At 42.5% G+C, this 18,572-nt stretch overlaps 1 protein-coding gene across 1 annotated transcript in view; it reads right to left on the reverse strand.

Annotated features, from left to right (window-relative positions):
* The window catches only part of asah2 (N-acylsphingosine amidohydrolase 2), a 48,870-nt gene that overhangs the window by 17,249 nt on the left and 13,049 nt on the right, over positions 1-18,572 (reverse strand). Inside the window, exons 15-19 of the mRNA XM_030130747.1 lie at positions 18,189-18,383; positions 16,934-17,080; positions 16,728-16,784; positions 16,478-16,566; positions 15,075-15,269 (exon numbers count right to left, since the gene is read on the reverse strand). Coding sequence (XP_029986607.1) covers positions 15,075-15,269; positions 16,478-16,566; positions 16,728-16,784; positions 16,934-17,080; positions 18,189-18,383 — 683 coding nt within the window. The remainder of the gene's footprint in view (positions 1-15,074; positions 15,270-16,477; positions 16,567-16,727; positions 16,785-16,933; positions 17,081-18,188; positions 18,384-18,572) is intronic.

Raw genomic sequence — 18,572 nt, forward strand, 5'->3', positions numbered from 1 at the left:
CGCCCCCTGGAGTTCAAATGGTAAGGCTATAGTATGTGCTCCAAAAAGGGTAAATTTTGACCAACTTCAAATATGCTTAAAAAGTGTTCTAGATCATTTTAGACACTCATCAACATGTTTCTAGAAGTGTTTCAAAGTTTTTGAGCCTTTACTTGAAAACTCATCGGCGCCCCTGGAGTTCAAATGGTAAGGCTATAGTATGTGCTCCAAAAAGGGTAATTTGGACCATCTTCAAATCTACTTAAAAATGTTCTAGATCATTTAGACACCCATCAACATGTTTCTAGAAGTGTTTAAATGGGGGTTTTGAGCCTTTACCTGAAAATTCATCGGTGCCCCCTGGAGTTCAAATGGTAAGGCTATAGTATGTGCTCCAAAGCGGGTAATTTTGGACCATCTTCAAATCTGCTTAAAAAGTGTTCTAGATCATTCTAGAAACCCAACAGCAAGTTTCTAGAGGTGTTTAAAGGTGTTTTGAGCCTTTATTTGAAAACTCATCAGCGCCCCCTGGAGTTCAAATGGTAAGGCTATAGTATGTGCTCCAAAAAGGGTAATTTTGGACCATGTTCAAATCTGCTTAAAAAGTGTTCTAGATCATTTTAGACACCCATCAACATGTTTCTAGAGCTGTTTAAAGGTGTTTTGAGCCTTTACCTGAAAATTCATCGGCGCCCCCTGGAGTTCAAATGGTAAGGCTATAGTATGTGCTCCAAAAAGGGTAATTTGGACCATCTTCAAATCTGCTTAAACAGTGTTCTAGATCATTTTAGACACCCATCAACATGTTTCTAGAGGTGTTTAAGTGGTGTTTTGAGCCTTTACCTGAAAATTCAACGGTGCCCCCTGGAGTTCAAATGGTAAAGGCTATAGTATGTGCTCAAAAAGGGTAATTTGGACCATGTTCAAATCTGCTTCAAAGTGTTCTAGATCATTCTAGACACCCATCAACATGTTTCTAGAGGTGTTTAAATGGTGTTTTGAGCCTTTACCTGAAAATTCAACGGTGCCCCTGGAGTTCAGATAGGTAAGGCTATAGTATGTGCTTCCAAAAAGGGTAATTTCGGACCATCTTCAAATCTGCTTAAAAGTGTTCTAGATCATTCTAGACACCCATCAACATGTTTCTAGAGGTGTTTTAAAGGGGTTTGAGCCTTTACCTGAAAACTCATCGGCGCCCCTGGAGTTCAAATGGTAAGGCTATAGTATGTGCTCCAAAAGGTAATTTGACCATCTTCAAATCTGCTTCAAAAGTGTTCTAGATCATTTTAGACACCCATCAACATGTTTCTAGAGGTGTTAAAGTGTTTTGAGCCTTTACTTGAAAACTTCATCGGCGCCCCCTGGAGTTCAAATGGTAAGGCTATAGTATGTGCTCCAAAAAGGGTAATTTGGACCATCTTCAAATCTGCTTAAAAAGTGTTCTAGATCATTTTAGACACCCATCAACATGTTTCTAGAGCTGTTTAAAGGTGTTTTGAGCCTTTACCTGAAAATTCATCGGCGCCCCCTGGAGTTCAAATGGTAAGGCTATAGTATGTGCTCCAAAAGGGTAATTTTGGACCATCTTCAAATCTGCTTAAAAGTGTTCTAGATCATTTTAGACACCCATCACATGTTTCTAGAGTGTTTCAAAGGTGTTTTGAGCCTTTACTGAAACATTCATCGGCGCCCCCTGGAGTTCAAATGGTAAGGCTATAGTATGTGCTCCAAAAGGGTAATTTTTGACCTTCCTCAAATCTGGTTAAAAAAGTGTTCTAGATCATTTTAGACACCCATCAAATGTTTCTAGAGGTGTTTAAAGGTGTTTTGAGCCTTTACCTGAAAATTCATCGGCGCCCCCTGGAGTTCAAATGGTAAGGCTATAGTATGTGCTCCAAAAGGGTAATTTGGACCATCTTCAAATCTGCTTAAACAGTGTTCTAGATCATTTAGACACCCATCAACATGTTTCTAGAGGTGTTTAAAGGAGTTTTGAGCCTTTATCCACAAATTCATCAGCGCCCCCTGGAGTTCAAATGGTAAGGCTATAGTATGTGCTCCAAAAAGGGTAATTTTGGACCATGTTCAAATCTGCTTAAAAAGTGTTCTAGATCATTCTCGACACCCATCAACATGTTTCTGGAGGTGTTTAAATGGTGTTTTTAGCCTTTACCTGAAAATTCAACGGTGCCCCCTGGAGTTCAAATGGTAAGGCTATAGTATGTGCTCCAAAAAGGGTAATTTGGACCATGTTCAAATCTGCTTCAAAAGTGTTCTAGATCATTCTAGACACCCATCAACATGTTTCTAGAGGTGTTTAAGTGGTGTTTGAGCCTTTACCTGAAAATTCACGTGCCCCTGGAGTTTCAAATGGTAAGGCTATAGTATGTGCTCCAAAAGGGGTAATTTGGACCATTTCAAATCTGCTTCAAAGTGTTCTAGATCATTTCTAGACACCCATCAGCAAGTTTCTAGAGGTGTTTAAAGGGGGTTTTGAGCCTTTACCTGAAAATTCATCGGTGCCCCCTGGAGTTCAAATGGTAAGGCTATAGTATGTGCTCCAAAAAGGGTAAATTTTGACCAACTTCAAATATGGTTAAAAAAATGTTCTAGATCATTTAGACACTCATTACAGTGTTTCTAGAGTGTTTTCAAAGTGTTTTGAGCCTTTATTGAAAATTCATCGGCGCCCCCTGGAGTTCAAATGGTAAGGCTATAGTATGTGCTCCAAAAAGGGTAATTTGGACCATCTTCAAATCTAATTAAAAGTGTTCTAGACATTTTAGACACCCATCAACATGTTTCTAGAGGCTGTTTAAAGGTGTTTTGAGCCTTTACCTGAAAATTCATCGGCGCCCCCTGGAGTTCAAATGGTAAGGCTATAGTATGTGCTCCAAAAAGGGTAATTTGGACCATCTTCAAATCTGCTTAAAAAAGTGTTCTAGATCATTTTAGACACCCATCAACATGTTTCTAGAGCTGTTTAAAGGTGTTTTGAGCCTTTACCTGAAAATTCATCGGGGCCCCTGGAGTTCAAATGGTAAGGCTATAGTATGTGCTCCAAAAGGGTAATTTGGACCATCTTCAAATCTGCTTAAAAGTGTTCTAGATCATTTCTAGACACCCATCAACATGTTTCTAGAGCTGTTTAAAGGTGTTTTGAGCCTTTACCTGAAAATTCATCGGCGCCCCTGGAGTTCAAATGGTAAGGCTATAGTATGTGCTCCAAAAAGGGTAATTTTGGACCATCTTCAAATCTGCTTAAAAGTGTTCTAGATTATTCTAGACACCCATCAACATGTTTCTAGAGGTGTTTAAAGGAGATTTGAGCCTGTATCCAACAAATTCTCAGTGCCCCCTGGAGTTCAAATGGTAAGGCTATAGTATGCGCTCCAAAAAGGGTAATTTTGACCAACTTCAAATATGGTTTAAAAATGTTTCCAGATCATTTAGACACTCATTAATGTGTTTCTAGAAGTGTTTCAAAGTTTTTTGAGCCTTTACTTGAAACTCATCGGCGCCCGGTGGAGTTCAGATGGTAAGGATTATATATAGTATGTGCTCCAAAAGGGTAATTTTGGACCATCTTCAAATCTAATTAAAAAGTGTTCCAGATTATTTTAGACACCCATCAAATGTTTCTATAGGTGTTTAAAAAGAGTTTTGAGCCTTTATCCAAAAATTCATCAGCGCCCCCTGGAGTTCAAATGGTAAGGCTGTAGTATATACTCCAAAAGGGTAAATTTTTGACCAACCTTCAAATATGGTTAAAAAATGTTCTAGATCATTTTAGACACTCATTAACGTGTTTCTAGAAGTGTTTCAAAGTTTTTTGAGCCTTTATTTGAAAACTCATCGGCGCCTGCTGGAGTTCAAATGGTAAGGCTATAGTATGTGCTCCAAAAAGGGTAATTTTGTACCATCTTCAAATCTAATTAAAAGGTGTTCTAGATTATTCTAGACACCCATCAACATGTTTCTAGAGGTGTTTAAAGGTGTTTTGAGCCTTTATCCAAAAATTATTCAGCGCCCCCTGGAGTTCACATGGTAAGGCTATAGTATGTGCTCCAAAAAGGGTAATTTTGGACCATGTTCAAATCTGCTTAAAAAGTGTTCTAGATCATTCTCGACACCCATCAACATGTTTCTGGAGGTGTTTAGTGGTGTTTTGAGCCTTTACCTGAAAATTCAACGGTGCCCCCTGGAGTTCAAATGGTAAAGCTATAGTATGTGCTCCAAAAAGGGTAATTTGGACCATGTTCAAATCTGCTTCAAAAGTGTTCTAGATCATTCTAGACACCCATCAACATGTTTCTAGAGGTGTTTAAAGGTGTTTTGAGCCTTTACCTGAAAATTCAACGGTGCCCCCTGGAGTTCAGATGGTAAGGCTATAGTATGTGCTCCAAAAAGGGTAATTTGGACCATCTTCAAATCTGCTTCAAAAGTGTTCTAGATCATTCTAGACACCCATCAGCAAGTTTCTAGAGGTGTTTAAAGGTGTTTTGAGCCTTTATTGAAAATTCATCAGCGCCCCCTGGAGTTCAAATGGTAAGGCTATAGTATGTGCTCCAAAAAGGGTAATTTGGACCATCTTCAAATCTGCTTAAAAGTGTTCTAGATCATTTTAGACACCCATCAACATGTTTCTAGAGCTGTTTAAAGGTGTTTTGAGCCTTTACCTGAAAATTCATCGGCGCCCCCTAGAGTTCAAATGGTAAGGCTATAGTATGTGCTCCAAAAAGGGTAATTTGACCATCTTCAAATCTACTTAAAAAGTGTTCTAGATCATTTTAGACACCCATCAACATGTTTCTAGAGGTGTTTAAAGGTGTTTTGAGCCTTTACCTGAAAATTCATCGGCGCCCCCTGGAGTTCAAATGGTAAGGCTATAGTATGTGCTCCAAAAAGGGTAATTTGACCATCTTCAAATCTGCTTAAAAAGTGTTCTAGATCATTTTAGACACCCATCAACATGTTTCTAGAGGTGTTTAAAGGTGTTTTGAGCCTTTACCTGAAAATTCATCGGCGCCCCCTGGAGTTCAAATGGTAAGGCTATAGTATGTGCTCCAAAAAGGGTAAATTTTGGACCAACTTCAAATATGGTTAAAAAATGTTCTAGATCATTTCAGACACTCATTAACGTGTTTCTAGAAGTGTTTCAAAGTTTTTTGAGCCTTTACTTGAAAACTCATCGGCGCCCGCTGGAGTTCAAATGGTAAGGCTATAGTATGTGCTCCAAAGAGGGTAATTTTGGACCATCTTCACATCTGCTTAAAAAGTGTTCTAGATCATTCTAGACACCCATCAAATGTTTCTAGAGCTGTTTAAAGGTGTTTTGAGCCTTTACCTGAAAATTCATTGGCGCCCCCTGGAGTTCAAATGGTAAGGCTTTAGTCTTTGCTCCAAAAAGGGTAATTTGGACCATCTTCAAATCTAATTAAAAACTGTTCTAGATTATTTTAGACACCCATCAACATGTTTCTAGAGGTGTTTTAAAGGTGTTTTGAGCCTTTACCTGAAAATTCAACGGTGCCCCCTGGAGTTCAGACAGTAAGGCTATAGTATGTGCTCCAAAAAGGTACATTTTGACCAACTTCAAATATGGTTAAAAATGTTCTAGATCTTTTTAAACACTCCTTAACGTGTTTCTCAGAAGTGTTTCAAAGGTTTTTTGAGCCTTTACTTGAAAACTCATCGGCGCCCCTGGAGTTCAAATGGTAAGGCTATAGTATGTGCTCCAAAAAGGGTAATTTGGACCATCTTCAAATCTAATTAAAACTGTTCTAGATATTTTAGGACACCCATCAACATGTTTCTATAGGTGTTTAAAGTTTTTTGAGCCTTTACCTGAAAATTCAACGGTGCCCCCTGGAGTTCAATGGTAAAGCTATAGTATGTTTTCCAAAAGGGTAATTTAGACCATGTTCAAATCTGCTTCAAACGCGTTCTAGATCATTCTAGACACCCATCAGCATTTCTAGAGGTGTTCAAAGGTGTTTTGAGCCTTTATGTGAAAACTCATCAGTGCCCCCTGGAGTTCAAATGTTAAGGCTATAGTATGCTCCAAAAAGGGTAATTTGGACCATCTCAAATCTGCTTAAACAGTGTTCTAGATCATTTAGACACTCATTAACGTGTTTCTAGAAGTGTTTCAAAGTTTTTTGAGCCTTTATTTGAAAACTCATCGGCGCCTGCTGGAGTTCAAATGGTAAGGCTATAGTATGTGCTCCAAAAAGGGTAATTTTGACCTTCCTCAAATCTGCTTCAAAAGTGTTCTAGATCATTTTAGACACCCATCAACATGTTTCTAGAGCTGTTTAAAGGTGTTTTGAGCTTTTACCTGAAAATTCATCGGCGCCCCCTGGAGTTCAATGGTAAGGCTTTAGTCTGTGCTCCAAAAGGGTAATTTGGACCATCTTCAAATCTAATTAAAAACTGTTCTAGATTATTATAGACACCCATCAACATGTTTCTAGAGGTGTTTAAAGGTGTTTTGAGCCTTTATTTGAAAACTCATCAGCGCCCCCTGGAGTTCAAATGGTAAGGCTATAGTATGTGCTCCAAAAAGGTTAATTTTGATCTCCCTCAAATCTCCTTCAAAAGTGTTCTAGATCATTCTAGACAACCATCAACATGTTTCTAGGGGTGTTTAAAGGTGTATTAAGCCTTTATTTGAAAACTCATCAGCGCCCCCTGGAGTTCAAATGGTAAGGCTTTAGTATGTGCTCCAAAAAGGGTCATTTTTGACCACTTTCAAATATGGTTAAAAAGTGTTCCGAGATCATTTTAGACGGTCATGAATGTATTTCTAGAAGTGTTTCAAAGGTTTTTCAGCCTTTTATTCAAACATTCATCGGCGCCCCCGTAGTTCAAATGGTAAGGCTATAGTATGTTGCTCCAAAAAGGGTCATTTTTGACCTTCCTCAAATCTTGGTTAAAAAGTGTTCTAGATCATTCTAGACACCCATCAAAATGTTACTAGATGCGTTTAAAGGTGTTTTGAGCCTTTATCCACAAATTCATTGGTTCCCCTTCGAGTCAAATGGTAAGGCTATACCTCCAAAAAGGGTAATTTGGACCATCTTCAAATCTGCTTAAAAAGTTTTCTAGATCATTCGCGACACCCATCAACATGTTTCTAGAGGTGTTTAAAGGTGTTTTGAGCCTTTATTTGAAAACTCATCGGCGCCCCCTGGAGTTCAGATGGTAAGGCTATAGTAGGTGCTCCAAAAAGGGCAATTTTTTACCATCTTCAAATCTGCTTAAAAGTGTTCTTGATCATTCTAGACACCCATCAACATGTTTCCAGAGGTGTTTAAAGCTGTTTTGAGCCTTTATTTGAAAACTCATCAGCGCCCCCTGGGGTTCAAATGGTAAGGCTATAGTATGTGCTCCAAAAAGGGTAATTTGGACCATCTTCAAATCTTCTTAAAAAGTGTTCTAGATCATTTTAGACACCCATCAACATGTTTCTAGAGGTGTTTAAAGGTGTTTGAGCCTTTACCTGAAAATTCATCGGCGCCCCCCTGGAGTTCAAATGGTAAGGCTATAGTATGTGCTCCAAAAAGGGTAATTTGGACCATCTTCAAATCTGCTTAAACAGTGTTCTAGATCATTTTAGACACCCATCAACATGTTTCTAGAAGTGTTTAAATGGGGGTTTTGAGCCTTTACCTGAAAATTCATCGGCGCCCCCTGGAGTTCAAATGGTAAGGCTATAGTATGTGCTCCAAAGAGGGTAATTTGGACCATCTTCAAATCTGATTAAAAGTGTTCTAGATCATTTAGACACCCATCAACATGTTTCTAGAGGTGTTTTAGTGGTGTTTTGAGCCTTTACCTGAAAATTCAACGGTGCCCCCTGGAGTTCAGATAGTAAGGCTCCAAAAAGAGTAATTTTGGACCATCTCAAATCTGCTTAAAAAGTGTTCTAGATCATTCTAGAAACCAATCAACATGTTTCTAGAGGTGTTAAAAGGTGTTTTGAGCCTTTATCCACAAATTTATCGGCGCCCCCTGGAGTTGAAATGGTAAGGCTATAGTATTTGCTCCGAAAAGGGTAATTTTGTTCCTTCTTCAAATCTGCGTCAAAAGTGTTCTAGATCATTCTAAACACCCATCAACATGTTTCTGGAGGTGTTTCAATGTGTTTTGAGTCTTTATCCACAAATTCATCGGTGCCCCCTAGAGTTCAAATGGTAAGGCTATAGTATGTGCTTCCAAAAAGGGTAATTTTGGGCGATCTTAAAATCTGGGTAAAAACATTTTCTAGATCATTTTAGACACCCATCAAAAGTTTTTCTAGAGGTGTTTTCAAGGTGTTTTGAGCCTTTATTTGAAACTTCATCAGCGCCCCCTGTAGTTCAGTTGGTAAGGCTATAGTATGTCCTCAAAAAAGGGTAATTTTGGACCATCTTCAAATCTGCTGAAAAGTGTTCTACATAATTCTATACACACAAAAATGTTTCTAGAGGTGTTTAAAGGTGTTTTGAGCTTTATCCAAAAATTCATCCGCGCCCCCTGGAGTTCAAATGGTAAGGCTGTAGTTTGTGCTCCAAAAAGGGTAATTTTGTACCATCTTCAAATCTTCTTAAACAGTGTTCTAGATCATTCTAGACACCATCAACATTATTTCCAGAGGTGTTTCAATGTGTTTTGAGCCTTTATCACAAATTCATCGGTTGACCCCTGGATTTCAAATGGTAAGGGTTTTAGTATGTGCTCCAGAAGGGTAAGTTTGTACCACTTCAAATCTGGTTCAAAAATGTTCTTGATTATTCTAGACACCCATCAACATGATTTTAGAGGTCTTTAAAGGTGTTTTTAGCCTTTATCCACAAATTCATCGGCACACCCTGAAGTTCAGATGGTATGTGCTCCAAAAAGGTAATTTTGGACCAACTTCAAATCTGCCTTACAAAGTTTTCTAGATCATTCGAGACCCCCATCAACATGTTTCTAGAGGTGTTAAAGGTGTTTTGAGCCTTTATTTGAAAACTCATCGGCGCCCCCTGGAGGTTCAGATGGTAAGGCTTTAGTATGTGCTCCAAAAAGGGTAATTTATGACCACCCTCAAATATGGCTAAAAAGTGTTCGAGATCATTTTACACGGTCATTAATGTTTTTCTAGAAGTGTTTCAAAAGTTTTTTCAGTCTTTATTCAAACCTTCATCGGTGCCCCCCGGAGGTTAAAATGGTAAGGCTATAGTGCTCCAAAAAGGGTAATTTTTGGACCTTCCTCAAATCTGGTTAAAATGTGTTCTAGATCATTCTAGACACCCATCAAAATGTTTCTAGAGGTGTTTAAGGTGTTTTGAGCCTTTACCTGAAAATTCATCGGCGCCCCTGGAGTTCAAATGGTAAGGCTATAGTATGTGCTCCAAAAAGGGTAATTTGGACCATCTTCAAATCTCCTTAAAAAGTGTTCTAGATCATTTTAGACACCCATCAACATGTTTCTAGAGGTGTTTAAAGGTGTTTTGAGCCTTTACCTGAAAATTCATCGGCGCCCCCTGGAGTTCAAATGGTAAGGCTATAGTATGTGTTCCAAAAAGGGTAATTTGGACCATCTTCAAATCTGCTTAAACAGTGTTCTAGATCATTTCTAGGACACCCATCAACATGTTTCTAGAGCTGTTTTAAGGTGTTTTGAGCCTTTACCTGAAAATTCATCGGTGCCCCCTGGAGTTCAAAATGGTAAGGCTATAGTATGTGCTCCAAAAAGGGTAATTGTGACCATCTTCAAATCTGCTTAAAAAGTGTTCTAGATCATTTTAGACACCCATAACAGTGTTTCTAGAGTGTTTAAAGTGTTTTGAGCCTTTACCTGAAAATTCAACGGTGCCCCCTGGAGTTCAGATAGTAAGGCTCTAGTATGTGCTCCAAAAAGGGTAATTTTGGATCATCTTCAAATCTGCTTAAAAAGTGTTCTACATTTTTCCAGAAACCCATCAACATGTTTCTCGAGGTGTTTAAAGGTGTTTTGAGCCTTTATCCAAAAATTACTCAGCGCCCCCTGGAGTTCAAGTGGTAAGGCTATAGTATGTGCTCCAAAAGGGTAATTTTGGACCATGTTCAAATCTGCTTCAAAAGTGTTCTAGATCATTCTAAACACCCATCAACATTTTTCTGGAGGTGTTTAGTGGTGTTTTGAGCCTTTACCTGAAAATTCATTGGTGCCCCCTTGAGTTTAAATGGAAAGGCTATAGCAGAGGTCCCGAAACTCCGGACCTCGATCCGGATCCAGACCCACAAGCCGTCCGACCCGGACCCGTGTCTGATGTATTTATTTTTCACTACAAATTAATGCACGTCGTCCGACTGCGAGTAACTTTGTTTGTGCCGCCTCTCATGCACACAGTTGAGCGGAGCTCTCTCTCTCTGTCAGCAGTCAGGCCAGGGGTCAAATGTGACGCAGGCTAGCCAATGAGATGCGCGTGTTGGAGTTGCGTTTTCGCTGCTGCGGGATACCGGCAAGATACCGGCAAATCACAAAAAAGCAGGCGAAGGAGCAGGTGAAAGTGCGAAGAAGTAGAAAAAGGTAAAATACGGACAATGGCATGCTCAAAACAAAGAAAGGTTGATGCAGAAAACAGAGCATTCAAACAAGAATGGACTGACGAGTATTTATTCATCCTACCTGAGGGCAGCACAAAACCTGTGTGTCTCATCTGCTCAGAGACTGTCGCTCTGATCAAAAGTAGCAATGTGAAGCGCCATTATGACTCGAAGCACAAAAGTTTTGACAAAACTTATCCTCTTAGCTCCACCATACGATCGCAAAAAATTGCTGATTTAAAGGCACAATACAACCGCTCCACCAGGATAATGGTCCATTCATTTTCAGCGCAGCAACGCGCAAATGAATGTTCGCTCAAAATGGCGTGGATACTGGGACAGAATAAAAAGCCGTTTAGCGATGCAGTCCTGGTCAAAGAATGCATGGGTGCCGTTGCTGAAACATTACTTGATGGAAAGCAACAAGAAGAGGTCTGTCAAAAAATGAAGCAACTCCCTTTGTCAGCAGCATCAATTACAAGCAAAACTGAAATTGTAACACGTGATGTACTGTTACAGCTGGACACAGCAATTCAAAAGGCAGAATGCATAGGTTTGGCTGTAGATGAGTCCACTGATATAACTGACAATGCCCAACTTGTAATTTTTGTGAGATTCTTTAACAAAGAGGAAAACAAAATGTGCAAAGACCTGTTAGGTGTAGTTTCCCTTGAGAGCAACACAAGAGGGGAAGACATCTACAGAGCAATAAAGAAGATTTTAACAGAAAGGGGAATTGATGTGAGAAAAGTTGTTTCAATAAGTACAGATGGAGCCCCAGCCATGGTAGGGAGAGAAAGGGGTGCTGTGGCAAAATTAAAAGAGGAACACCCTGAACTGATCTCATACCATTGCATAATACACCAGTCTGTCCTGTGTGCCATGCTTTCTGATCAATATGCTGATGTGATGAACACAATGATGAGAATGATTAACTTTCTTCGAGCATCTTCTTCCTTGCAACACCGCCAGCTCAGAGAATTCCTCAAAGAAGTTGAAGCAGATGCAGATGATCTTCTACTGCACAACAGTGTTAGGTGGCTCAGTAAGGGCAGAGTGTTGGAGCGGTTTTGGTCCATTCGAAAGGAAATTGCAACTTTCTTGGGTCAAATGAAGAGTCAAAAGGCAGCACCATTTCTTTTATTTCTGAACAACATGGAGAAGATGGATCTTGTAGCATTCTTGGTTGACATAACATTTCACTTAAATCAACTGAACTTAAAGTTACAAGGCAAGGACAATTCAGTCTGTGATCTGATGAGAGATGTCCATGCATTCCAAAGAAAACTTCAGCTTTTCAAAGCGGACCTGCTGGTGGACTGCACACACTTTCCTTCTGTCAAGGAACAAGTCAAAGGTGACAAGTCCACTTTTGTGGCATTTGTTGACAAATTGATCACCAATTTTGGCAAGAGGTTTGACAGTTTTACCCTTGGAGAGCAGCTCAATCTGCTTATTCAGAACTCATTTCTTATTACTGACATCAGAGAATTTTCCAAGGAAGCCAGAGACAGCTTTCAGTGGGCAAATGCAGGGTCTCTTCAGCTGGAACTTGCAGATCTTCAGGCCAGTGTGGTACTAAAAGGGCAAATTGGAGAAAATGATGCTGCGTCTTTTTGGATCCAAATGGTTCCAGACAACTTTCCCAACTTTGAGAAAGGCAGATCTGCACATTTTGAGCATGTTTGGTTCAACCTACTGCTGTGAAGCAGCATTTTCCACCATGAACATTATCAAAAATAAATACCGTAGCAGCCTCACCAATGAGCACCTTGACATGTGCTTGAGAATGGCTTTGTCACCATTCAAGCCCAGGTTTAAAATCCTTGCAGGGCAGCCACATGCCCATTTCTCTCACTAAGTCAAGAAGAAACACACAGTTCAGTTCAGTTGTTGTTTAAAAAGTTTTGATTGAAAGCTGTTGAATTTCCGAAGTGTAAAGAAGTTTGTGCTTGCAGTTTACTTTTTTCATATTTATTATTTGAAGCATTCATTGTGCCTTTTATTTGTGGATTATTGTTGTTAAAAAGTAAAATAAAAAAACATATATAAAATGTTTGCGGATCTTGGCTGGTTGTGTTTTTTTTAAATACGGACCCTGGCAATTTTTAATTCATTACTCCTGCTATAGCCCTACCATTTTAAAACCAGGGGCGCCGATGAATTTTTCAATAAAGGCTCAAAAAACCTCGAAACACCTTTAGAAACATATAAATGGGCATCTTAATTGATCTAGAGCAGTTTTTAATCAGATTTGAACATGGTTCAAAATTACCCTTTTTGGAACACATACTATAGCCTTACCATTTGAACACCGGGGGGCGCTGATGAAGTTTGGAATGAAGGCTCAAAACACCTCAAAACATCTCTGGAAACATGTAGATGGGCATCCTTAATGATCTAGAGCAGCTTTTAATCATATTTGAACATGGTTCAAAATTACCCTTTTTGGAGCACATACTGTAGCCTTGCCATCTCAACCCCGGGGGGGGCGCTTATTTTTGTTTAAATAAAGGCTCAAAACACCTTGAAAATCCTCAAGAAATATGTAAATGGGCATCTCTAATGATCGAGAGCAGTTTTTAATCAGATTTGAACATGGTCCAAAATTACCCCTTTTGGAGCACATACCACTTTTTGGAGCATTACCATTTAAACACCAGGGGGCGCAGATGAATTTTGGAATAAAGGCTCAAAAAACCTCGAAACACCTTTAGAAACATATAAATGGGCATGGTTAATGATATAGAGCAGTTTTTAATCACATTTGAACATGGTCCAAAATTATCCATTTTGGAAAACAAACTTTTGCCTTACCATTTAAAAACCAGGGGGCGCAGATGAATGTTTCAATAAAGGCTCCAAACACCTAAAAACACCTCTGGAAACATATACATGGGCATCTTTAATGATCTAGAGCAGTTTTTAATCAGATTTAAACATGGTCCAGAATTACCCTTTCTGGAAAACATACTATAGCCTTACCATTTGAATCCAGGTTGGCACTGATGAGTGTCTGAATAAAGGATCAGAGAAACTTTAAAAACCTCAAGAAACATATAAATGCCATTCTTTAATGATCTAGAGCAGTTTTTAATCAGATTTGATCATGGTCCAAAATTACCCTGTTTGGAAAACATACTATAGCCTTACCATTTGAACACTGGGGGGGCGATGATGAATGTTTGACTAAAGGCTCAAACACCTCGAACACACCTCTGTGAAACATACACTTACCCTTTCTGGAAAACACACTATAGCCTTACCATTTGAATCCAGGTTGGCACTGATGAGTGTCTGAATAAAGGATCGAGAACTTTAAAAACCTCAAGAAACATAAATGCCATTCTTTAATGATCTAGAGCAGTTTTTAATCAGATTTGATCATGGTCCAAAATTACCCTGTTTGGAAAACATACTATGCCTTACCATTTGAACACTGGGGGGGCGATGATGAATGTTTGACTAAAGGCTCAAAACACCTCGAACACCTCTGGAAACATACACATGGGTAGCCTTAATGATCTAGAGCAGTTTTTCATCAGATTTGAACATGGTCAAAATTTACCCATTTTGGAGCACATACTATAGCCTTAGCATTTTAAAACCAGGGGGCGCTGATGAATGTTCGAATAAAGGCTCAAAACACCTTGAAATACCTCTAGAAAATGTAAATGGGCATGTTTTATGATCTAGAGCAGTTTTTAATCACATTTGAACATGGTCCAAAATTATCCTTTTTTGAGAACATACTATATGGCCTTACCATTTGAACACCTGGGGAGCACAGATGAATTATTAAATAAATGCTCAAGAGACCTGAAACACCTCTGGAAACATGTAAATGGGCATGTTTAATTATCTAGACCAGTTTTTAATCACATTTGAACATGGTCCAAAATTACCCATTTTGGAGCACAAACTATAACTTTACCATTGAACACCAGGGGGCGCAGATGAATTTTGGAATAAAGGTTTGAAAAAACCTCAAAACACCTTTAGAAACATGTAAATGGGCATCTTCATTGATCTAGAGCAGTTTTTAATCAGATTTGGACATGGTCCAAAATTACCCTTTTTGGAGTACATACCACTTTTTGGAGCATTACCATTTGAACACCGGGGGGGCACTGATGAATGTTTGTATAAAGGCTCAAAACATCTTGAAACACCTCTAGAAACATGTACATGGGCATTTTTAATGACCTACAGCAGTTTTAAATCAGATTAACCCTAAACCAAATCTCAACTAAACTTAACCTTAAATACACGACCTACTTCCAGTCCCTGTGTTTTGTCTAAACTCACCCTAACCTAAGCCTAAAGTAGTCCCAGTCTTTGGTCTAAACTAAGTCTGAACCAGTCCCAGTCTTGTGTCCATTGGCTGTAAAAGGATTAGACCATGTGACTCCATGTGGATCACACTCTTTTATTTCTTCACATATTTCACATCATCACTGACGATAATCTGCAGTAAAATGGCGGTAGGTGATGTCAGGACTTCTGTGTGGGGGGGTGTGGCCTCTCTGTGACATCACTGATAGTAAAAGCTGGCTGTGACCCTGAAGGCGGCGGATGTGCCTTGGTACGGCGTGATGACGGGTTTGAAGTTCTTGATGTGTTTGTAGTGTCCGAAGTGTTGGATCCTGTAGGTGCCGGTGGGCGTGGCCTCGGGAATGAACCACTGGATGGTGGCCTTGCTCTGACGGTTCGCACCCTTCAGCCAATGAAACCTGAACAGGAAAACAGAACCGCTGTCATGAGTCTGGGCAGGGCCTATTAGCATGGACCATGCCCACCATACCATAAAGGGCAGGGGCTGTACCCTGTGTAAACACAAGCTTCAGAGACAACATAAGTAAGGGTGGAGACAAACAGAGGAATTTCAGCAGTGAAAAAAACTTCCACTCCAATAAAATCCGCTGGTGCCAGGACGGAGGGCGCCAGGACGGAGGGCACCGGGGCCGATGGTGTCGGTGCAGAGGGCACCGGGACGGATGGCGTCGGTGCAGAGGGCGCCGGGGTGGAGGGTCCTGGGGCAGAGGGTGTTGGAGTGGACGGCACCAAGATGGAGGGCATCAGGGTGGAGGGCACCGAGACAGAGGGCGCTGGGGCGGAGGGCGCCGAGACAGAGGACATCAGGGCGGAGGGCGCCGGGGCAGAAGGCATCGGGGCGGATGGCGCCGGGGTGGATGGCGCTGGGGCGGAGGTCACCAAGGTGGAGGGCGGAGGGGTGGAGGGCACCAAGACAGAGGGCACCGGGGCGGAAGGCGCCAGGGTGGAGGGCGCTGAGACGAAGGGCATTGGGGTGAAGGGCGCTGGGGCGGAAGGCGCTGGGGCGGAGGGCGCAGAGACAGAGGACATCAGGGCGGAGGGCACCGGGGCAGAAGGCATCGGGGCGGATGGCGCCGGGGTGGATGGTGCTGGGGCGGAGGTCGCCAAGGCGTAGGGTGTCGGGGCGGAGTGCGCTGGGGAGGAGGGTGCCGGGCAGTGGGCGGCGAGACAGAGGGTGCCGAGATGGAGGGCGTCAGGGTGGAGGGCGCTGGGGCGGAGGGCATTGGTGTCTTCCTGTCTGACTAATCTACTGTCAGATTCATTTTGTGTCGACAAAGTTTATTCACAGTTTGGACACATTTCTATTTTTGAATGTTTTTAAATATTGTAACTGTTCCTTTCCTTCTATTGGTCACATGGTCACATAGAACTGGACCACCTGGTCCATCTGCTGGTTCTGATCCACACAGAACACAGATCGGGGCTTCATTCAGGTCTACAGTTTCCATAGACTTCCATCCTGGTCACCTGATCAGTAAAAGTGGAAGGAGCTGAACTCTGATTGGTTTAGTGCCGTTGGACTCATGAGCACACAGAGGTGAACATATGTCCATATATGGTTCCTCCACTGTCTGGTAACATGTGGTTTCTATTGGTGTGAACCCACCTGGTTTCCCATGATGCATCTGTGTGCACCACCTCCCAGCTGTCGGTCCTGTTGTCATAGAGCTCCACGGTAACGAAGGTCCGATCCCTCTGTGACGGAAAGAACCAGGAGGCGGAGTTAGAACCAAGAGACGGACTCAGAACCAGGAGGCAAAGTCAGAACCCCACAACAACACACACACACACACACACACACAAACACACACACTAACACAAACACAAACACACACACATGCACACACTGCTCTTACCACGTCGCCTGAATGACGAGGGTTTCCTGCCACGAAGGTGACTGACACCACGTCGCCCTGGAAACGCAAACACACGACATGAGCACACTGATGAGGCGTTCAGGTGTTCCAGTAAAAGTACCAACACTGAGGCATTACTGTAGTAAAATCCCTGAGGGACTCCCAGGGCCCAGTGGTGGGTGGTACCTGTCTGTGGTGGGTGGTACCTGTCTGTAGATGGGGTAGACCTCCTGCAGGACGTCTCCAAAGCTGCTGTTGTCTGGTTTCCTGTCGGCAGGAGCAGCTTGGAGCAGATTAAACAGATTATCGAAGAACGGAGGAGAAGGACCAGGAGGCAGATCTGGAACCCTGTCCTGGAAACAAGAGGAAACAAGCCCTGAGTACAACCTGCAGGCAACCACACCAGGATGGAGATACAGCCCATAACCCGTGGGGGGGGTAGTATACCTGGACCACACCTGGACCACACCTGGACTACACCTGGACCACACCTGGACCACACCTGGACTACACCTGGACCGCACCTGGACCACACCTGGACCACACCTGGACTACACCTGGACCACACCTGGACCACACCTGGACTACACCTGGACCGCACCTGGACCACACCTGGACTACACCTGGACTGTACCTGGACTACACCTGGACTGTACCTGGACTACACTTGGACCACACCTGGACTGTACCTGGACTACAACTGGACTATACCTGGACTGTACCTGGACTACACCTGGACCACACCTGGACTACACCTGGACTACACCTGGACCACACCTGGACTGTACCTGGACCACACCTGGACTGTACCTGGACCACACCTGGACTGTACCTGGACTACACCTGCACTATACCTGTACCACACCTGGACTATACCTGGACTACACCTGGACTACACCTGGACTATACCTGGACTACACCTGGACTGTACCTGGACTACACCTGGACTATACCTGGACTGTACCTGGACTACACCTGGACTATACCTGGACTACACCTGGACTATACCTGGACCACACCTGGACTACACCTGGACTGTACCTGGACTACACCTGGACCATACCTGGACTACACCTGGACTATACCTGGACTACACCTGGACTACACCTGGACTGTACCTGGACTACACCTGGACTATACCTGGACTGTACCTGGACTACACCTGGACTATACCTGGACCACACCTGGACTATACCTGGACCACACCTGGACTACACCTGGACTGTACCTGGACTACACCTGGACTACACCTGGACTGTACCTGGACTACACCTGGACCATACCTGGACTACACCTGGACTATACCTGGACCACACCTGGACTACACCTGGACTGTACCTGGACTACACCTGGACTACACCTGGACTATACCTGGACCACACCTGGACTACACCTGGACTACACCTGGACTGTACCTGGACTACACCTGGACTACACCTGGACTATACCTGGGGGTCTCACCTGTGCGATGGCTCTGGCCAGGCCTCTGTACTTGAGCAGGTATGCACTGAGCGTGTGCGGGCCATAGATGGTGGAGGCTCCCTCGTACCTCTGGACCTGGTACTCCTCGTAGGTGGTGATGTAATGAGTGTAGACGTTACTGAGGCCGGCGATCACCACCTCTGTGTCCCTGAACGCACCATTGGGCTGCAGCTCCTGAAACGCACCCGCAACATGGTCATGTGACGTCCTGACATGGGTGTGGACGGTCATGTGACGTCCTGACATGGGTGTGGACGGTCATGTGACGTCCTGACATGGGTGTGGACGGTCATGTGACGTCCTGACATGGGTGTGGACGGTCATGTGACGTCCTGACATGGGTGTGGACGGTCATGTGTGGTG

The sequence above is a fragment of the Sphaeramia orbicularis genome, unplaced genomic scaffold (assembly GCF_902148855.1).
Source record: "Sphaeramia orbicularis unplaced genomic scaffold, fSphaOr1.1, whole genome shotgun sequence".
Classification (NCBI taxonomy): domain Eukaryota; kingdom Metazoa; phylum Chordata; class Actinopteri; order Kurtiformes; family Apogonidae; genus Sphaeramia; species Sphaeramia orbicularis.